This window comes from Aquarana catesbeiana, linkage group LG10, assembly GCF_042186555.1.
Source record: "Aquarana catesbeiana isolate 2022-GZ linkage group LG10, ASM4218655v1, whole genome shotgun sequence".
Taxonomy (NCBI): Eukaryota; Metazoa; Chordata; class Amphibia; order Anura; family Ranidae; genus Aquarana; species Aquarana catesbeiana.
Window position 1 is genome coordinate 24419244 of NC_133333.1, and position 19198 is coordinate 24438441.

General features: G+C 44.0%; 1 protein-coding gene across 1 annotated transcript in view; it reads left to right on the plus strand.

Annotated features, from left to right (window-relative positions):
* LOC141110467 (NACHT, LRR and PYD domains-containing protein 3-like) overlaps positions 1 to 17720 on the plus strand; it is a 43253-nt gene extending 25533 nt beyond the window's left edge. Inside the window, exons 5-9 of the mRNA XM_073601822.1 lie at positions 3448 to 3483; positions 5427 to 7218; positions 11613 to 11699; positions 14354 to 14521; positions 16024 to 17720. Of these exons, the coding sequence (XP_073457923.1) occupies positions 3448 to 3483; positions 5427 to 7218; positions 11613 to 11699; positions 14354 to 14521; positions 16024 to 16339 (2399 nt within the window). The 3' untranslated portion in view covers positions 16340 to 17720. The remainder of the gene's footprint in view (positions 1 to 3447; positions 3484 to 5426; positions 7219 to 11612; positions 11700 to 14353; positions 14522 to 16023) is intronic.
* Positions 17721 to 19198: the final 1478 nt, after the last annotated feature.

Here is a 19198-nt window from a genome sequence, read left to right on the forward strand (position 1 = left end):
TTAATACTAAAGACCGTGCATTGATTACGTGGTGTCCATCTAGTCTTTCGGAAGTTTTGTAGTTATAAAGTCATTAAAAAAAACTTCAAAAAAATAAAATACAATGGGTCACAAGCAGTGGCATTGCTAGGGGGTGGCTTTTGGGGCTATAGCCCCGAATCTGGGGCCCATAGCCAGAGTCTCTGCAGGGGTCCCCAAGGGAAGGGGAGGTGCTCTGGGGACCCTGATGTAAGTGGGGGGCTCTCTGGGGACCCTGATGCAAGGAGGAGGCTCTCTGGGGACTCTGATTTTAAGGGGGAGGCTCTCTGGGGACCCTGATGCAAGGGGGAGGCTCTCTGGGGACCCTGATTTAAGAGGGAGGCTCTCTGGGGACCCTGGTTTAAGGGGGAGGTTCTCTGGGGACCGTAATGTAAGGGGCTTCCCTGGGAACCCTGATGCAAGTGGGGGACTCTCTGGGGACCCTGATGCAAGGGGGAGGCTCTCTGGGGACCCTGATGTAAGGGGGGGCTCTATGGGGACCCTGATGTAAGGGGGGCTCTCTGGGGACCCTGATGTATTTGGGGGGCTCTCTGGGGATATATACACACACACGTATATTACTGTATATACATGTGTATGCCCGCCCAAGCGTATGACTTTCTTTACTACGCTGCTATGGGCTCTAGCCCCAGATCTTTTGTAGACCTAGCAACGCCCCTGGTCACAAGACATTTTAGTTTCCATTGAAGGACATAAAATCCGTTGGTGTTGCATGAAGCAGTCAGCCCCCCAGCATTGGTTGCTTTATTTTCCAAGCTTTGCTCTGGAAATGACAACTGCAATTTCATTATATGCTGTTGGCAACACAATGTTTCTAAAGAGGACACCTCCTTAAAGCGATTTGACAAAAATAATAGAAAAAATATTGAGTGCATTTCTTTAATACATACACATTCCTCCATGTGTTATCCCTTTAAAAAGCTGCAACTACAGAAAGATACCTGTTAATCTGCTTGAAGTCCTTTGTGCTCCTATCTTCCTCTGCATGGTGCCTCTGCTGCACTGAACTCCCAGGCAGTGTTGTCAGCGCTGCTTGCTGGACTACAGAACTCCACCCATCCCCTGACCCATAGCTTCCAACTGTCCCTGATTTCGACGGACTGTCCCTGATTTAGAGCCATGTCCCTCTGTCCCTCATTTGTCCCTCATTTTGGTCTGATCTATCTATATAGTTGTATATAAAATTTCCCAGCGCTAAACTTTTCATCTGATTTCTAAATTGCTGCATTCGTAAATTCCAAAAGCCAATATAAAAGGAATAGTAGTGGTAAAAAAAAAGCACTTGTGGGTTCAACCAATCTTGTTTTTTTTGTACAATTCTCCTTTAAGGGGGCGTGGCAAAGGGTGTGTCCTATGCCTGCATACTTTTGCTGATAGGTGTCCCTCATTCCCATCTCAAAAAGTTGGGAGGTATGCCTGACCCTCTCTGTCCATTTCCAGTTGCATACATTGATTTCTTTACCATCAAAACATTGCTGCTGCTAATGCTAATACAGCATATGTAAGAAAAACGTCTATTGGGAGATGTAGTTCTGGGGGGTGTGAATAAATCAAAGGGAACTGAACACCAAGGGCTGCCCTCTGCAAAACAATTACAAACCTGACGGTGATTTTACAGGGAGTAAAAAAAAAAGCTGGTTTGCCTTTTGGACAATATGATCTAGAGCAGGGGTCTCCAAACTTTATAAACAAAGGGCCAGTTTACTGTCCTTCAAACTTTAGGGGGGCCGGACTGTGGCCAGTGTGAGAGAAGAAAATGTTGTGGCATCAGTAGGGAGTAATAATGCCCCATCTTTGGTGTCAGTAGAAGGAATAGTGCCCCATCATTGGTGTCAATGGGAATAATAGTGCCCTATCGATAATGTCAGTGGGAGGAATAGTGCCCCATCATTGGTGTCAAGGGGAAGAATAGTGCCCCATGGTTAATGTAAGTGGAAGGAATAGTGCTCCATTGTTGGTGTCAGGGGAAGGAATAGTGCCATACAATTGGAATCAATGGGAAGAATAGTGCCCCATCATTGGTGTCAGGGGAAGGAATAGTACTCTACCATACCATTGGTATCAATGGGAAGAATAGTGCCCCATCAATGGTGTCAAGGGGAAGAATAGTGCCCCATTGTTAATGTAAGTGGAAGGAATAGTGCTCCATTGTTGGTGTCAGGGGAAGGAATAGTGCCCTAACATTGGTATCAATGGGAAGAATAGTGTCCTATCATTGGTGTCAGGGGAAGGAATAGTACTCTACCATTGGTATCAATGGGAAGAATAGTGCCCCATCATTGGTGTCAGGGGAAGGAATAGTGCCCTACCAATGGTATCAATTGGAAGAATAGTGCCCCATCATTGGTGTCAGGGGAAGGAATAGTACTCTACCACTGGTATCAATGGGAAGAATAGTGCCCCATCATTGGTGTCAGGGGAAGGAATAGTGCCCTACCAATGGTATCAATTGGAAGAATAGTGCCCCATCATTGGTGTCAGGGAAAGGAATAGTACTCTACCACTGGTATCAATGGGAAGAATAGTGCCCCATCATTGGTGTCAGGGGAAGGAATAGTACTCTACCACTGGTATCAATGGGAAGAATAGTGCCCTATGGTTAATGTCGGTAAGAGGAATAGTGCTCCATTGTTGGTGTCAGTGGGAGGAATAGTGCTACAAGGGCCAGATAAAAGCAAGCAAGGGGCGCATTCGGCCCCTGGGCTGCACTTTGGAGACCACTGATCTATAGGAGGAAAGGAAGGTTTGAAGGTGAACTTAGGTTAAGACTACACATACACTTTAAAGTGTTACTAAACCCAGGAGCCTGCGTTCACTAAATCTGGTCTCCCACAGTACACAGAACATGGAAATGTAATTATTTTAGTGAATATAAACTTCTAAATACCTTTTCTCATTAGCAGTATATAGCAGTCTTGTGACTTCTATCAGTATCTGGTTAAAGCTTTTAGAAGGAGTTTTCATTCTATTCTGACTGTCCTATGAGGCTGCAGAACCCCTGACCCGCTGTATGGACAGTGCTGATTGGCCCTGTGCTGATTGCATGCCCTCTCCCAAGAAAAAAAAAAACAAAACTCTCTAGCAATACACACCAAAGTGAACATGTGCCCCCAAGGCTCTGTACTATCAGGAGATAGATTGGGGACAGTGGAAGAAGGGGAGGATCAGAGAAGACAGGATCAAACAGTATTTTTACACAATGCAGAGGATTAACCACTTAGGTTCCAAAGTGAGTATAGCAAGCATGCTTTACTGTATATACAGACTGATTTTACTTTTGTGAGTTTAGCAACATTTTAAGTCAGAAGTATCCCAGAAAGGAGGTTTGAGGGTACACTTGGGTTATGCACACGCTCTATACCGTGTAACTACTGTATCCCAGAACTTTTATTGCTTTCTTTCTTACAGATCAAAACGCACCTATTGAACCTTCTCCCCTGGAAGGTATGTCGTTGTTTGCCTACTTATCACTTTTCCAAATGTTGTGCCTGCATGCAATTTTTGGGAGCAAAGCTAACAGTGCAAATTTAATTGCAAATAAAATCAATAAAATCTGTGATGGGATATAAATAAAAGGAAAAAGCAGCTACCCAGCAATTTTGATACCAAAAGCAAACATAAGAATTGTGATAAGGCAGTGCTAAATCCGAAAACGAAATAACAAAAATGTGCAAAAACACAATAATTTAATGATATACAATGTGCAATAGTAAATATATCAGTGATAATAAAGGATCACAAACTGTGAGAATATGAACCCTTAAACCTGAAACGAAGTCCCAATTACAGTTTGCGATAAATAGTATCAATGGAATAGTCTAGGTGTCCCCACAATCCCACTTCCTGTTTAAAAAAAGCGTACTTCCGCCACCAAGTGATGCCACATAGAGAAGCCTCTTATCAGAAGGTGTTGACCATCAAGTTATAAATGGTTACAAACGTTCAGATATTTCCCAAGGACCAGAATCAACTGGACTCCAAACGTAACCACCATCCAGTTTACTCCACCAGCGTTACTTGTATACAAGGAAATAAAAAATGGGGGATCCCCATAGTGAAGGATGTAAAAAACAGTTTTATTAAAAAAAACGATCCAAGTAAAAAACATTAACTAATGGACACGACCTCATAAAAAAGTTGCAAGATCAATTGAAGCAATGTGGCATTATTGCAGTCTCACACACTGATGGGATGTAACCACTACTACTGCTTCCAATGTAGCAGGCTGAAAACGCCTAACCAGGCTCCGAGCTCCAGTCAGCAGGCATGTGTGACAACATCACACCGTAGCCATGTCCTACGCGTTTCGTTCAAAGGCCTGCTAACAATTTGGTGACTTCTGGACATGTTCAGGGTCTCTTTGGCCTGCTGTTAGTGTGGCCCTCAACACACACAGCAATCCTGGTCTCTCAAATATGAGGTGAGCTCCTGATCAGGTAAAAGGTCTACTGAGGTATCGTTGTTCGTTGGCACATAGGTGTAGCTAAAAAAACAGCAGGTTGATTCAGGCAACAGACAGCCAGACAAAGATCTAAAAGATGTCTTGGGATTAACTGAGAAAGGCAGCAGAAAGTCACAGAAACATCACACGTGAAGCACACGCATCTTAGCAATTGCTGGCACAATGGCGGCATACTATTCCACATTTTAGATGCCAAAGACAAAAGTCCACAGCGGCTGGGTGGAGTTGGGAACTGCCAAAATCTACATGTTGAAGTTTCTGGGAAATATAAAAAAAAGTCACTGGGCGAGTTGATTGGTCAACAACCCCCCAAAACAGAAAGGGAAGCTTTACTGAGAGATCAGGGCCAGGCAATGTGGTTAATGTTGACTGTTCCTTCCAAAAATGTCAACTGCCTGGCTCGCCCAAAGCTTCAATACTATCAGACCCAAAACAAATGTGCACATCAAGAATTGTGATCTCACTGGCTGCCTGCTGCATGTTGAAGCCAGAGGTTAGCAATGGAGACAGAGGCAACGCCAGGACAGATTAACCGAAGAGGCGAGCTGGTGGTGCACTGGCTCATGGTGTCTTCCCAACAGCCGAACACAGCATAGAGGAAGGAGATGAAAAGCCGGCAACTTGTTCATCTGAATGTAGACATTTTAACATTGCAGGTTGAGTACTTATGCGTTTCAGCTTTTAGCCTTAATCATAGCCACAGCCTGGCTATGATTAAGGCTAACAGCCGAAACACGTAAGCTGCTGTATTTTTTGTACTCCACCTGCAATAATAACATTTCTACATTTGGATGAACTAATTTTCGGCTTCAGCAATGAGAACCTCTTTAATTCTCTCAGTACCAGTTTCCTTAGCATATCATTTTTGGATGGAATGACATATACTAATACGTTACTAATATTGAATATTTTTTATTTTTTTCAGCTGCTTTACAAAATCACAAGCAGTCAATGCTGAAAAAGAATGTTAAGATTCAGGGGAAGCGGGACACTTCCTATACTTGTTGTGAGATGCTGGACATCCGATACACAGAACTATTTATCACCGATGAAGATCCTGTAGGGTTGTCGGGAGAACATGAGTATTTTGTGTTGGCCAACCGAAGAGCTCGTATCTACGAACATAACAAGCATCAAAAAATCAATCTTACAGACATTTGCTCCTCCCTGGAAGGAGGGTCTAATGGTCCAAAGAAGGTTCTGGTCACTGGGATAGCTGGGATTGGAAAGACATCCGCCATGCAAAGACTTTTGCACGAGTGGGCAATTGGGAAAGCCTTCAACAACATAATTTGTGTTGTTAATTTTGTCTTCCGGGAGCTGAGTTTGTTAGAAGGACCCCTAAGTCTTCTTGACCTAATAAAAAAGGATCATCCTCTACTGAATGATATTTCTGAGGATCTCTGTAAGCAACCCCAGAGATTGATGGTGGTCCTTGATGGGCTGGATGAATTTACTCATTCATTAAATGACGGGACTTTGGTGAAAGGGCTTAGTGATCCAGCACCTATAAAAGATTTGATTTACAGCCTATTAAAAGGCTCTCTTCTGCCAGGAGCATCTGTTGTTGTGACCAGTAGACCACGGCCATACCTTCCTTTAGAGACTTTCGATCGAAAAGTTGTTATCTTAGGCTTTGAGGAAAGCCAAGTGAAGGAGTATTGTTTCAGGATCTTTAGAGAAGAAGTATTATCAGAGGAAGTTTTCCAGTATATTATGAAAAATGATACTATTTCAGGACTTTGCTTCATTCCTCTATATTGTTTTATCATTTGTTCTGTGCTAGGTCCTTTCTTTCAGAAGAAATCGTTGTGCCTCGATGAGCCTCCAGAGACTATCACTGAGGTCTACCGTTCCTACCTTTGCACCCTCTTGCATTTGAGAGGCAATTCATCAGAAGAGGAGAATGAAACAGGGGAGCCCATTGTACTTTGCTGTCCGCCCATTGCATCCTCTATGAAAGAGACCTTTTACCAGCTTGGAAATCTAGCTTACCATTGTTTGCTGGAAGGCAAGATCTTATTGAGTAAAGCTGATTTGCAAAAATTTGGTTTTGACAATGTCAAAGTGCCAGACACCTTTATGGACAGAATACTTGTCCATGTGGATGGTGAAACCAAGTCTGAAAGGTTTGCCTTCTTCCATATGACTATTCAAGAGTTCTTTGCTGCTCTCTATTGTGTCATGAGCATCGGTTCCTCTCCAGAGGAGCTCTTCCAGTGCCTTGATCTCTGGTGTTTTGGATCTTCTCCTGCAAAACCAGTCCAAAGTAAGCTCCTGTCCACCACCATGAAATCTATGATTGCAAATCGCTGGGAAAACCTACAAATGTTCACAAGATTCTTCATGGGTCTTCTGTGTTATAGGATGGAAGGAAAATTGAAGGGACTGGTAGGTAAATTAGAAAATGAGCTTCTGGAACCCTTGGCCAACTGGTTTATAGAGAAATTAAGGTATGAAGTTAACCAGCAACTGCTGAACCTCTTGCACTGCCTGAGGGAACTACAACAAGAGTCCGTTGTGAAAGCAGTTGCACCCATGATAGATGAGGTCAACTTATTCAAGGTGATATTGAATCGTGCGGACTGTGCCACCCTGAGCTATGTGCTGCAACACTCCAATGGCAGACTGAGTACCTTAAACCTTGGCTATACAAACATTGGCATCCAGGGGTTGAAAAGGCTTCAACCTCTTCTTCATCGTTGCCAAACACTATAGTAAGTAAAATGCTCAGTCCTTTGATTTTGATTACGATGTTGAATACATGTGACAGAATTTGAAGTTATAGACCAACTCAACTTTGGCATAGACCGGTAATGGATAGTATCACTGTTAATTTTGATGTCAAATTTCGATTTAGTTTTAGTCATAGTCTTTTGACTAAAATGCCATTTTAATTTTAGTCGTATTTTAGTCATCTGAATCATTTTTGTTTTAGTCGTAAGGAGGTAGCAGTGCTTAGCACTGTGTAAAATAAAAATAACAGCCTCCCCAGACTGCCCAGTTGACTCCCTCATTCCCATTTACTTCCCCATTCCCACTTGTAGGTCATCCCCCCATCCTCAAAGTATAATGCACCCTGCCCTGTGCACTCCCTCACTCCCATTTACTTCCACATCCCCACTTGCAGGTTACCTCCCCATCCCCAAAGTATATTGCACCCTGCCCTGTGCACTCCCTCACCCCCATTTAATTCCCCATCCCCACTTGCAGGTCACCTTCCCACCCCCAAAGTATAATGCACCCTGCCTTCTGCACTCCCTCACTCCAATTTACTTCACCATCCCCACTTGCAGGTCACCTTCCCACCCCCAAAGTATAATGCACCCTGCCTTCTGCACTCCCTCACTCCAATTTACTTCACCATCCCCACTTGCAGGTCACCTCTCCATCCCCAAAGTATAATGCACCCTGCCCTATGCATGGCCTCACTCCCATTTATTTCCCCATCCCCACTTGCAGGTCACATCAACATCCCCAAATTATATTTGCACCCTGCCCTGTGCAGTCCCTCACCTCCATTTACTTCCCCATCCCCACTTGCAGATCACCCCCCCATCCCCAAATTATTATGCACCTTGCCTTGTGCACTCTCTCACCCCCATTTATTTCCCCATCCCCACTTACAGGTCCCCTCCCTATCTCCAAATTATATTTGCACCCTGCCCTGTGCACTCCCTCACCCCCATTTACTTCCCCATCCCTACTTGCAGGTAACCTCCCCACCCCCAAAATATAATGCACCATGCCCTGTGCATGCCCTCACTCCCATTTACTTCCCCATCCCCACATACAGGTCCCCTCCCCATCTCCAAATTATATTTGCACCCTGTCCTGTGCACTCCCTCACTCCTATTTACTTCTCCATCCCTATTTGCAGGTCACCTCCCTATCCCCAAATTATAAAGCACCCTGCCTTGTGCATTCCCTCACCCCCATTTAATTCCCAATCCCCACTTGCAGGTCACCTCCCCAAAGTATAATGCACCCTGCCCTGTGCACTCCCTCACTCCCAGTTACATCCCCATCCCCACTGGCAGCCTGGCATTACAGCCAATAGTTAATAATTTTCTTTCATTCCTGTTTTTAAGACACCTCGAGTATCAGGATATGAATTTAGCAGGAAGTGAGGGGAAATGTCTCCAGTGGAGAAATTAAAACCTTGCAAAGGTTCCACTCATCCCTATGCTACTAAAAAAAAAAATTCTCACAGCTGGGTATTTTTTTCAAATGCAAACACTTTGAAATTGCATGGTTAAAGCAGAACTCAAGCCCAAAATATCAAGATAAAAATGAATTACCAATTAAAAGATAAAATAAATAAAGCAGCTTTGGTTGCAATTTTCAACTTCAGTTCACAGATGTCCCCCGCAACACTTTATTTCTACCACTAGATGTCCTCTGTCTAGTAGCCAGCATCATTCAACCCACCTCCTCCGAGCCCTGGTTTTCTAGAACCCGCCCCCCCAGTCTATGGACTGGACAGTAAAAAGAGAAGCAGCACAGTTATGAGATCATCTCCCTGCTCTCTCCTTCTATCAGCATGCTGATAGGGGGAGAAATACTTGTACGCATGCATTGATGACAAAGCTGTAATAGGCATGTAATAGGAAGGTACTATCTCCACTCTAATCATCCCTCTCCTGATCATTTATCAGACACTTAGAGTTTTGTTCTAAAGGTTTTTCTTTTAAATTCAAGGCTCTAAAGGGACACCAAATTGACCAAAAATCTTTTCTTATATTTTGGTTTACTGGTCTTTGAATTCCTCAAATATACAGCAACACTGCCATCTACAGACACACATGCAGAAGGAAACATATAAGTGACATGACTGAAGTTTAATTGTCAATACTAAGGGCTGATTTACATCTACAAGTTGTGGAAATGTGCAGCATTACACGTTACATGCGTTCATGCATTGCGGTGCCATTCATTTTGAAATGCACGTCAACACACTAAGGCAATGCACATGCAACGTGCAATGCATGGCATGGAACCATAGAGTAGTGTCAGTCGTGACATTCTTTAAAAGTATGGACAAACTGGAGGCACCTCAGCCTAAAATGTAAAAAAATTGAATTGTTACTTATCAACGGGAAACCTGAGCCTGAGATGATGCACACAACTGCCTTGATAAAATTTAATTCACACCAGAAGCCCCCAATCACATCAGAGGTCCCCCACATCACATCCAAAGCCCCCATTACATCAGAGTTCCCCCACATCACATCTGAAGCCCCCATCACATCAGAGCTCCCCCATCACATCAGAGGTCCTCCCATTACATCAGAGCTCCCCCAATCACATCAGAGGTCCCCAATCACATCAGAGCTCCCCATCACATCAGAGGTCCTCCCATCACATCAGAGGTCCCTCATCACATCAAAGGTCCATCACATCCGAGGTCCCCCCATCACATCAGAGGTCCATCACATCAGAGGTCCCCCCATCACATCAGACCTCCCTCATCACATCAGAGGTCCACATCACATCAGATCTTCCCTCATCACATCAGAGGTCCCCCCATCACATCAGACCTCCCTCATCACATCAGAGGTCCACATCACATCAGATCTTCCCTCATCACATCAGAGGTCCCCCCATCACATCAGAGGTTCCCCATCACAACAGAGCTCCCCCATCACATCAGAGCTTCCCCATCACATCAGAGTTCCCCCTTCACATCAGAGCTCCCCTATCACATCAGAGCTCAACCATCACATCAGAGGTCCCCCTTTGCATTAGAGCTCCCCCTTCACATCAGAGCCCCCCCATCACATCAGACGCCCCCCATCACATCAGAGGTCCCTCATCACATCAGAGCCCCCCCCACCCAATCACATCAGAGGTCCCCTATTACATCAGAGGTCCCTCATCACATCAGAGCCCCCCCCATCACATCAGAGGTCCCCTATCACATCAGAGGTCCCCAGCACATCAGAGCTTCCCTATCAATCAGAGTTCCCCCATCACATCAGAGATCCCCCTTCACATCAGAGGCCCCCCCATCACATCAGAGGTCCCCCATCACATCAGAGGGCCCCATCATATCCAAGTCCCCCCTACATATCAGAGTCCCCTCGTGACATCAGAGTTCCCCCTACACACCATAGGATTACCTATAAATGAGAGCACACATCACATCAAAGTAACCCCATGACAGAGTTCCCCCATCACCACAGAGTTCCCTAATTACAGAGTACTCTAATCACATCAGAGTCCCCCAATGACAGAGCATCTCCCTCCCCATCACACAGCCACCCTCCATCACAGGCCATCCCCACTAAACAGTATCCTCTTAACATCATTGTCCTATCTTTTGGCCCCAGCAGAGGGTGGGAGGTGGAGCAGGCCTGAAGAAGGGGAACTTCTGTCCTTTCCCGAATGCTGGGGGACAGTCCTGCATGCCACCTGACCTCGATTAGTGTCATGCATTGTCATGGTCCAGGCATGCCAATCGCCAACACCAAAGCAATGGCATTGGTTGTTATAGTGCTGGTGGCTGCTGCACCATGGCAAGCCATGATGCTGATCCAGGGCAAACTGGGTCCCGTGCTTGCTCTGCGTGAACCCAAATGACTCCCTGGATGAAAAACACTGCCCTAGAGCACTGAAGAGTGTTGCATTAAAAATTTGTTGGCATGTCCAATTTTTAGGGCGTTTTGGTAGATTGACAGCCCGTTATAGCCAAATGGTCATAACCACACCAATGTAAATGTCTACGATGTACCCTGTGGGAAGTATAGCTGAACATTTTCTCTCCTCTTTGACAACCCTCTTAAAGCCTTTAAAGAGACTCTGTCACCAGGTCACTCAAGTATAAAAAGCATGAAATGTCCGCATTAGTAGGCACAATTATTAGCAGCAACTTCAACTGTTTTTTTTTGCTTGAAACCATGGGTGGCAGATTGATGTGGACAACCAAAATCTATGAAATTATTTAAAAAGAAAGACCTGCAATGGTACTTTAAATAAAAGCAGGTTTGATTCTCATTGGTTGTTGTGGGTTATTGCACTGTTGAGGTTTGTTGGTATTTCTGGTTTTTAGCACGTACAAGCATATACTGCATGCAGCAATGAGCCAATAACCTTTTTTATTACTATGTAGCCTGCGCTATAACTCGTTGGATAAAGAGGCCGCCGAGATTGAGGCGGACGTGCTGAAGTCACCCTCGTGTCAAGTGAAGAGTCTTCTGTGAGTCATAACGTCAATATCTAGAGGCTCTTCTAAGTATTGCCTACTTCATTTCTTGACCATTTATTGTCCACTTAAAGGGAATTTGTCACAAATATAGCCAGGGGATGTGAATTGGAAAAATCTCAATTTATTGTTCCTTGGAAAAGAATGGAGTTATATTACAGCTGGACAACCACAGTGTAGACAAAGGATAAAGTGGACCTGTCCGCTGCCTATGAAAGACAAAGCAACACGTCCACTTTAAAATACACCATATGGACCATCACACCTGTCCACTATATGACCAAAATTATAAGGACAACCCTGCAAATGACCGAGGTCAGGTGTTTCCAGCTAAGTGTATTGTTAATACTACAGCTTAAAAGACATTTAGGCAATTGTGCTCTTCCAACCTTGTGGTAACAGTTTGGAGAAGGTCCTTCATAAAGACATGGTTTGAAGAGTTTGGAGTGGAGGAACTGACCTTAACCCTACTGAACATGGGAATCTTCACAAATCCAGCTCAATTAAGACATGGTTTGCTGAGTTTGGTGTGAAAGAACATCAGTGTCTTACACAGAGCCCTGACCTCAACCCTACTTAACACCTTTGGGATGAACTAGAATGCTGATTGAGATCCAGGCCTTCTCATCCAACATCAGTACCTAACCTCACAAATGTTCTTATGGCTGAATGGAGGCTGTTAAAGCCTGAAAAAGGGGCCAACTCCATATTAATTCCCATGGTTTTGGAATGTGATGTCCATCAGGTTCATATAGGTGTGATGGTCAGGTGCTGACAAACTTTTGGCCATATAGTACAGGGGCCTCCAAACGTTCTAAGCAAAGGGCCAGTTTACTGTCCTTCAGACTTTAGGGGGGCTGGACTAGGTCCAGTGGGAATAGAAAATGTCCTGGTGTCCAGTGTGAGTAAAAAATGCCCTATCTTTGGTGTGAGTGGGAGGAATAGTGCCTCATTGTTGGTGTCAATGGAAGGAATTCTGCCCCATTGTTAGTGTCAATTCGAAGGAATTTTGTCCCATTGTTAGTGTCGCTGGAAGGAATAGTGCCCTATTGTTGGTGTCAATGGAAGGAATTATGCCCCATTGTTGATGTCAATGGAAGGAATTCAGCTCCATCGTTGGTGTCAATGGAAGGAATTCAGCTCCATCGTTGGTGTCAATGGAAGGCATTCTGCCCCATTGTTAGTATCAGTGGGAGGAATCGTGCCCCATCATTGGTGTCAATGGAAGAAATTCTGTCCCATCGTTGGTGTCAGTGGATGGAATAGTGCCTCAAGGGCCGGATAAAGGAAAGCAAAGGGCCACATCAGGCCCCCCAGGCTGCAGTTTGAAGACCACTGATATAGTGTTTATGGCAAGGTTATGCCAATATGCATGCTGTGAAAATCATCTAGCAAATACCTTTTACTGGTCTACTGGCCAGATCTACTGTAGTGGGAACAGGAGACTTACATTCGTCAAATGTTTGATTTCTGGGGTTTTTGGATTCCGAAGACTTTTCCATTTTTTTATGTGTTTTTGATGTGCTTTCAATGCACTCCCATTGAAGTCTTTGGGGCTAAAAAACACCAAAAGAAGCACCTGCACATTGTATAGGTATGAAAAGGCCTCATGGACAACTATGGGATTCCTCTTGTCCAGTAAATCCCACTTCACAAATGTGTGATCCATTGTGCCTTGACCATCATGTGACAATGCATGACAGGAGGAATCCCATTATTGTGTATGGGGCCCATTCACACCTATGCGACTTGGAAAAAAGATGCTTCTATTGGCATCAGATAGAACATTTTTGGGCCCATAGACTTCAACAGGAAAATCTCATTGTAAAAGCATGAAAATGTAGTGTACACTAAGATATAGATGAGTAACTCAGTGTACAGTCTTGGTATGGTTCTGTGCTGGGACATAGTAACTTCCATGTGGACCCGATCTGAATAACTTTGAGTGCCGCTCCGAAGCTCTGGTCATTCTCCGGTGATCCACTATATGGCAGGCACCGGCATCTGTTGTGCTCATGAAAGCCTGGTATGCAATGTGAAAATTGAAGCATGCTACACTTCTAATAACTGATGCTAAAATTCAGATGAAGAGTGTCCTCAGCCTGGTTTCCTCACAGGCCCAGCCTACTGACGCATTTTGCCCCACCCACAGGGCTTGGTCATAGAGGTCCTCTGTGCCTTAGCCCCGTGGGTGGGTGAAACGTGTCAGAAGGCATGGCCTGGGCTGAGGCCGCTCTTCATCTGAATTTACACATCAGCTGTTAGGAGTGCTGCATACTTCTATTTTCACATTGCATACCAGGCTTTGATGAGCACCACAGACGCTGGTGCCTGCCATATAGTTCGATGAACTCCCGTGCAGGGTTACATTATACTGGCCTGACAATCAAGAAGGCTGAAGATTCAGAACCAATAAAAAGAGCAGGTAAACAGGGAAGCATTGGTAATGGAGGGGAACATGGGCTGGAAGAGATCACTTTGCTGGGCAAGTCTGTGCATACTGTGGTAAAAAGCTCCTGGGGGCCCAAAATGTTGCATTTTCTCTGGCGGTTCACCTCTGCTTTGAAGACACTGTTCTCCTTTTAAACGGCATAATTGAGCAATAAAGGAAAAGTCGGTGTGAAATTGTCTCTGTTTTGACCTTGCAGGATGTGTGGTAACACCATCGGCTCAGAAGGTGTGCGTTGCCTATGGGATGCATTAAGACATAACCAGACCCTGGAGGAGCTCTATGTAGACATAACCGGGATCACAGACAGCGGATTGGACAACTTACTGCCCAGCTTGGCCAACAATAGGACTCTGCGCCTGCTGACGTAAGTACCCTTCTCTGTAGATACACCCCCATTCTACTTAGTTTGTTATAATAGCCTCATCTCTATAGACTGCTCGGTTTTTACGTACAATGGAACACAGGTAGTCGATTATCCCCATTAGGGACACAAATGGCAAAAAATAAACAAAACCTGACAGAGGCTGGATGGACCATGGAATGCAAAATATAAGCAGATACAAGTTCAGCTTTGAATAAAAGTTTTGGCTGCAGTTGAGCTTTAAAGGTGCAAGCTCTGGACATCCCGATCCTTTGTTCAGTACATGCAGGGCCATCCCTACCATGGGTCCCGCTGGGTCCATTGGACCCAGGCGGCACTTTGAGAGGGGCGGCAAATTGCCGGCTCTCTCGTAAAAGCAATCCTAGCGATGGATTGCTTTTACAAGTGGCTGGAGGGGCTTTCCCGGGATCTCCTGTCCCACCGGTAGTCCTGATCGGCCAGCCAGCGCTTCATAGAGGCAAACGGAGACCAGATTGTCTCTGTTTGCCTCTATGATATAAGAACCCAGAAGCGATGAGCATACATCACTTGACAATCAACACAGGGCACTTTACAGAGGCAACAATCGCTCTGTTTCTTATCCCTGCAAAACAAGGATAGGAAACAAATAGATCTTTAGTAAAAAGCACGACACATTACATAAATGAACACTTGTTAGGCACACATTTAACCCCGTGATTGCCATAGATGTTAACCCCTTCCCAGCCAGTGTCATTAGTACAGTGACAGAATATGGTATTAGCACGGATCACTGCATTAGTGTCACTGGTGATGCCAGTGGCAGTTAGCCAGTTCCCATTATAAGTTGCTGATCACCGGCATTAGTAGTATAAAAAAAAAATAAATGAATACAAATTCCAATATTTATCCCATAGTTTGTAGACGCTATTACTTTCATGTAAAACAATCAATATACACTACTTATTTAACAAAGACATGTAGCAGAATACATTTTAACGAAATAGGATTTTTATTGGACATATTTTATAGCAGAAAGTAAAAAAAATATATTTTTTTTTTCAAAATTTTCAGTCTTTTTTTTGTTTATATAATAAAAAATAAAAACCCAATGGTGATCAAATACCACCCAAAGAAACCTCTATTTGTGTGGAAAAAAAAGATATACAATTAATTTTGGGCACAGCGGTGCATGACCGTGCAATTGCCAGCTAAAGTAGCGCAGTGCTGAATAGCAAAAAAATGGCCTGGTCACGAAGGGTTTAAAACCTTCCGGAGATGAGGTGGTTAAAAGCCATCTCCACCCAAAGCAGATATTTTTTCTTTGAATATCACACTGATGGGTCTATTATCCATTGCTTTAGTTTTGTTTTTATATAACAGTGACTTTAGTGACAAGACCCCAATATTTGACTTTGCAATGCATGAAAATTCAACTGGAAGAATATATACTGTATACAACATATTTTAATAATAGACAAGTGGTGGCATGTAAAGACTGTTCAACATTTTTCTTTCCTCCAAAGGATTGTGGGAAACAAGCTAAGTGAGCGAGGGAAGGAAGTGCTTCTGGAATTGCAGAGGCGATTGCCCAATCTGAAGATCCTCAGCAGCTTCATGGGGGACATGGGGCTCCTGCAGGCTTACCTGGACTGGGTGCAGGAACTGAGAGAAAACCCCCAGCAGATGGAGTCTGTAAAACATGCCGACGCCTTTCGCAATATTCTGTCCGAGCTGGGGAAGGAGGATTCTAGGGAGAGGCCCAATGAGGTGAAAGAGAGGGCCAAACAACTGGAGAGAGAGATACATCAACTCCTGGAAGCCTGTAAAGATGTTGGTTGATGGAGCTACGAAGGCAATCAGATTAAAGATTCTTGTTAATGGAATTCTTAGATGATCGTGCAATTTCATGAATGATTCAATAGCTTCTACCACAACAACCACACAGTCTTATTGTACAAGGTTGTCAGACTCAGAAGCCAATTAACTGCAACGTGCTTACATAAAAAAAATGGCATTGAATGCATACATAGCGATGATCCAGGATCGCATATGGGTGTACTTAGGCTTGACAATTCAAGATTGCAAGTGTGTGCCTTTATACAAGCATGACCATTCAAGATCACATTAAAGATCATATTTGGGTGTCCTTCTACAGGTGCGGCCATTAAAGATCAAAATTGGGTTCTCCTATTGGGTTCTTGGTGATGAATCAGGATCCCATTTGGGTGCCCTTATTTACTGTAGGCGTGACCATCCAAGATAATATTTTAGGTGTCCTCATAGAGGTATGATCACCCAAGATCTCATTCGAGAGTGCCCTTATACAGATCTGACCTTCCAAGATCAACATTGGGTGCCCTTTTAGATGGTGATGATTTAAGATCCCATTTAGGTGCCCTTAGACAGGTGTGATGGTCCTAGATTGCATTTGGCAGGCTTTGTATAGGTGTGATGATACAAGATCATATTTTGGTGCGCTTATACAAGTGTGACCATCCAAGATCACTTTTGGGTGGTTTCACATAGGTGTGATGATCCAAGTTTGTATCTGGATGCCCTTAAATAGGTGTGAGAATGTACAGGCATGACTATCCCAGATAACATTTGGTTGCCCTTATACAAACATGGCGATCTAAGATTGCATTTGAAGGTGCCCTTCTACAGGTGTGCCCATCCAAGGTCACAATTGGTTTCCCCTATTGGGTTCTTAGTGTTGATTTTGGTGCCCTTATTTACTGTAGGCGTGACCATCCAAGATAATATTTTAGGTGCCCTTATACAGATGTGACAATCCAAGATCAAAATTGTGTGCCCCTTTAGATGGTGATGATTTAATATCCTATTTAGGTGACCTTAGACAGGTGTGATGGTCCTAGATTGCATTTCGGGGGCCTTTATATAGATGGGATGAACCAAAACTGTACAGTATTTGGATGCCCTTATACAGGTGTGGCACTAAGTTGGTGCTTTTACATAGGTCCGATGAACCAAGTTTATATTTGGATCCCCTTAAATAGTTTGGAAAATATTCGAGCAGGGGTTGCCCACAAAAGTTTAATAAAGTGTGGACATGTTGGCTAGACGATGACACCACAGCAAGTGAAGAAGTAAGAAAGACCTAGCTTAAAACTATATTTCCAGTAAATGAACCCAGATAATCTTTCATTTAAGTATCCTGCTAACACCAGTTTGAGCACAGATCCCCCCCCCCCCCCTGAGCTGGAGCCTCTCCCCATCTTGGGGTGGGCAAATAATGTTTGGCTCCTGCGTGGGCTAGTTTTGTTTTGAATGAAATGGAAAACTCAATAAAAAGTTTAAAAAAAAAATAGTTTGGAAAATGTTGGTGTCCTTTTACAGGCATGACTATCTAAGATCACAATTGGATAGTGCCATTGGTGCCATTATTAGTGCCATTGATTGGTGCCATTATACAAACATGGCAAACTAGGATTGCATTCAAAGGTGGTCTTATACAGGTGTGGCCATCCAAGATCAAAATTGGGTTCCCCTATTGGGTCCCTGGTGATGATTCAACATCCCATTTTGGTGCCCTTAGGCAAGTGTGATGATTTAAAATCCAATTTGGGTGCCCTTATACAGGTGTGGCCTTTAAAGATCAAAATTTGGTTTCCCTTTTTGGGTTCTTGGTGATGATTCAAGATCCTATTTGGGTGCCCTTAGACATATGTGATGATTTAGGATCCCATGTTGGTGCCCTTATATAGATGTGACCACCTAAAATAATATGTTAGGTGTCCTTACACAGGTGTGACCATCCAAGATCTCATTGGAGGGTGCCCTTATGACACTTGTGATACTCCAAGACCAACATTGGGTGCCTTTTTAGATGGTAATGGTTTAAGATCCCATTAAGGGTGCCCTTATACAAACATGGTGATCCAAGATCACATTCAAGGGTGCCCTTCTGCAGGTGTGACCATACAAGACCAGAATTGGATTCCTGGTGATGAGTCAAGATCCTATTTGGGTGCCCTTAGATGGGTGTAATGATTTTAGATCCCATTTGGGTGCCCTTATATAGGTGTGACCATCCAAGATTGTGTTTTTGGGTGTCCTTATACAGGTGTAAAGGTAGCACATCCTATGTTACTGCATCTGAACTGCTCCCCCATACAATGCAATCTGGATGTAAAGCAAGTTAAAAGCAACTTCAACATATCTTATGGGTGTGACATTCCAAGAGGTTCGCTCCCTTGCTCACCTCTCGGAGGAATGAGATTACAAGAGGCTAAGTGTCATACAAGATGTGGCAGTCTTGATCTTTTAATCTATAGACCAACTGAGCCCTACATGAGCCTCCATTCATCACAGAGATGCCACACCCAGTGCCACGTGAACCCTTGTTGGTATCATAAGCCCACCCTCGCCGATGGCATTGCAGGACCACCAGGCTTTGTCGCCATTAAATTTGCAGCCAGCCTGGAGTTGCGCTTCAAATGCAGCTAGCCTAAGCACCCAAATCTATCCTTATTTTAGCTTTCTGTAATACATCAGCTCTAGTAGTGGGAGGGGCAGTATGTTGGTGTTGCTCAGTGCTGTCAGTTTAACACAGGGAGCTGCCTGACGGGAGCCCCATGGTTTGTCCTCTTTTTTAGGATAAGTGTAACTTTTTGGTTTGACTAAAAAATTAATCAGAACTTATTGACTGAAAATAGTCTAAACTTTGATGCAATGCGG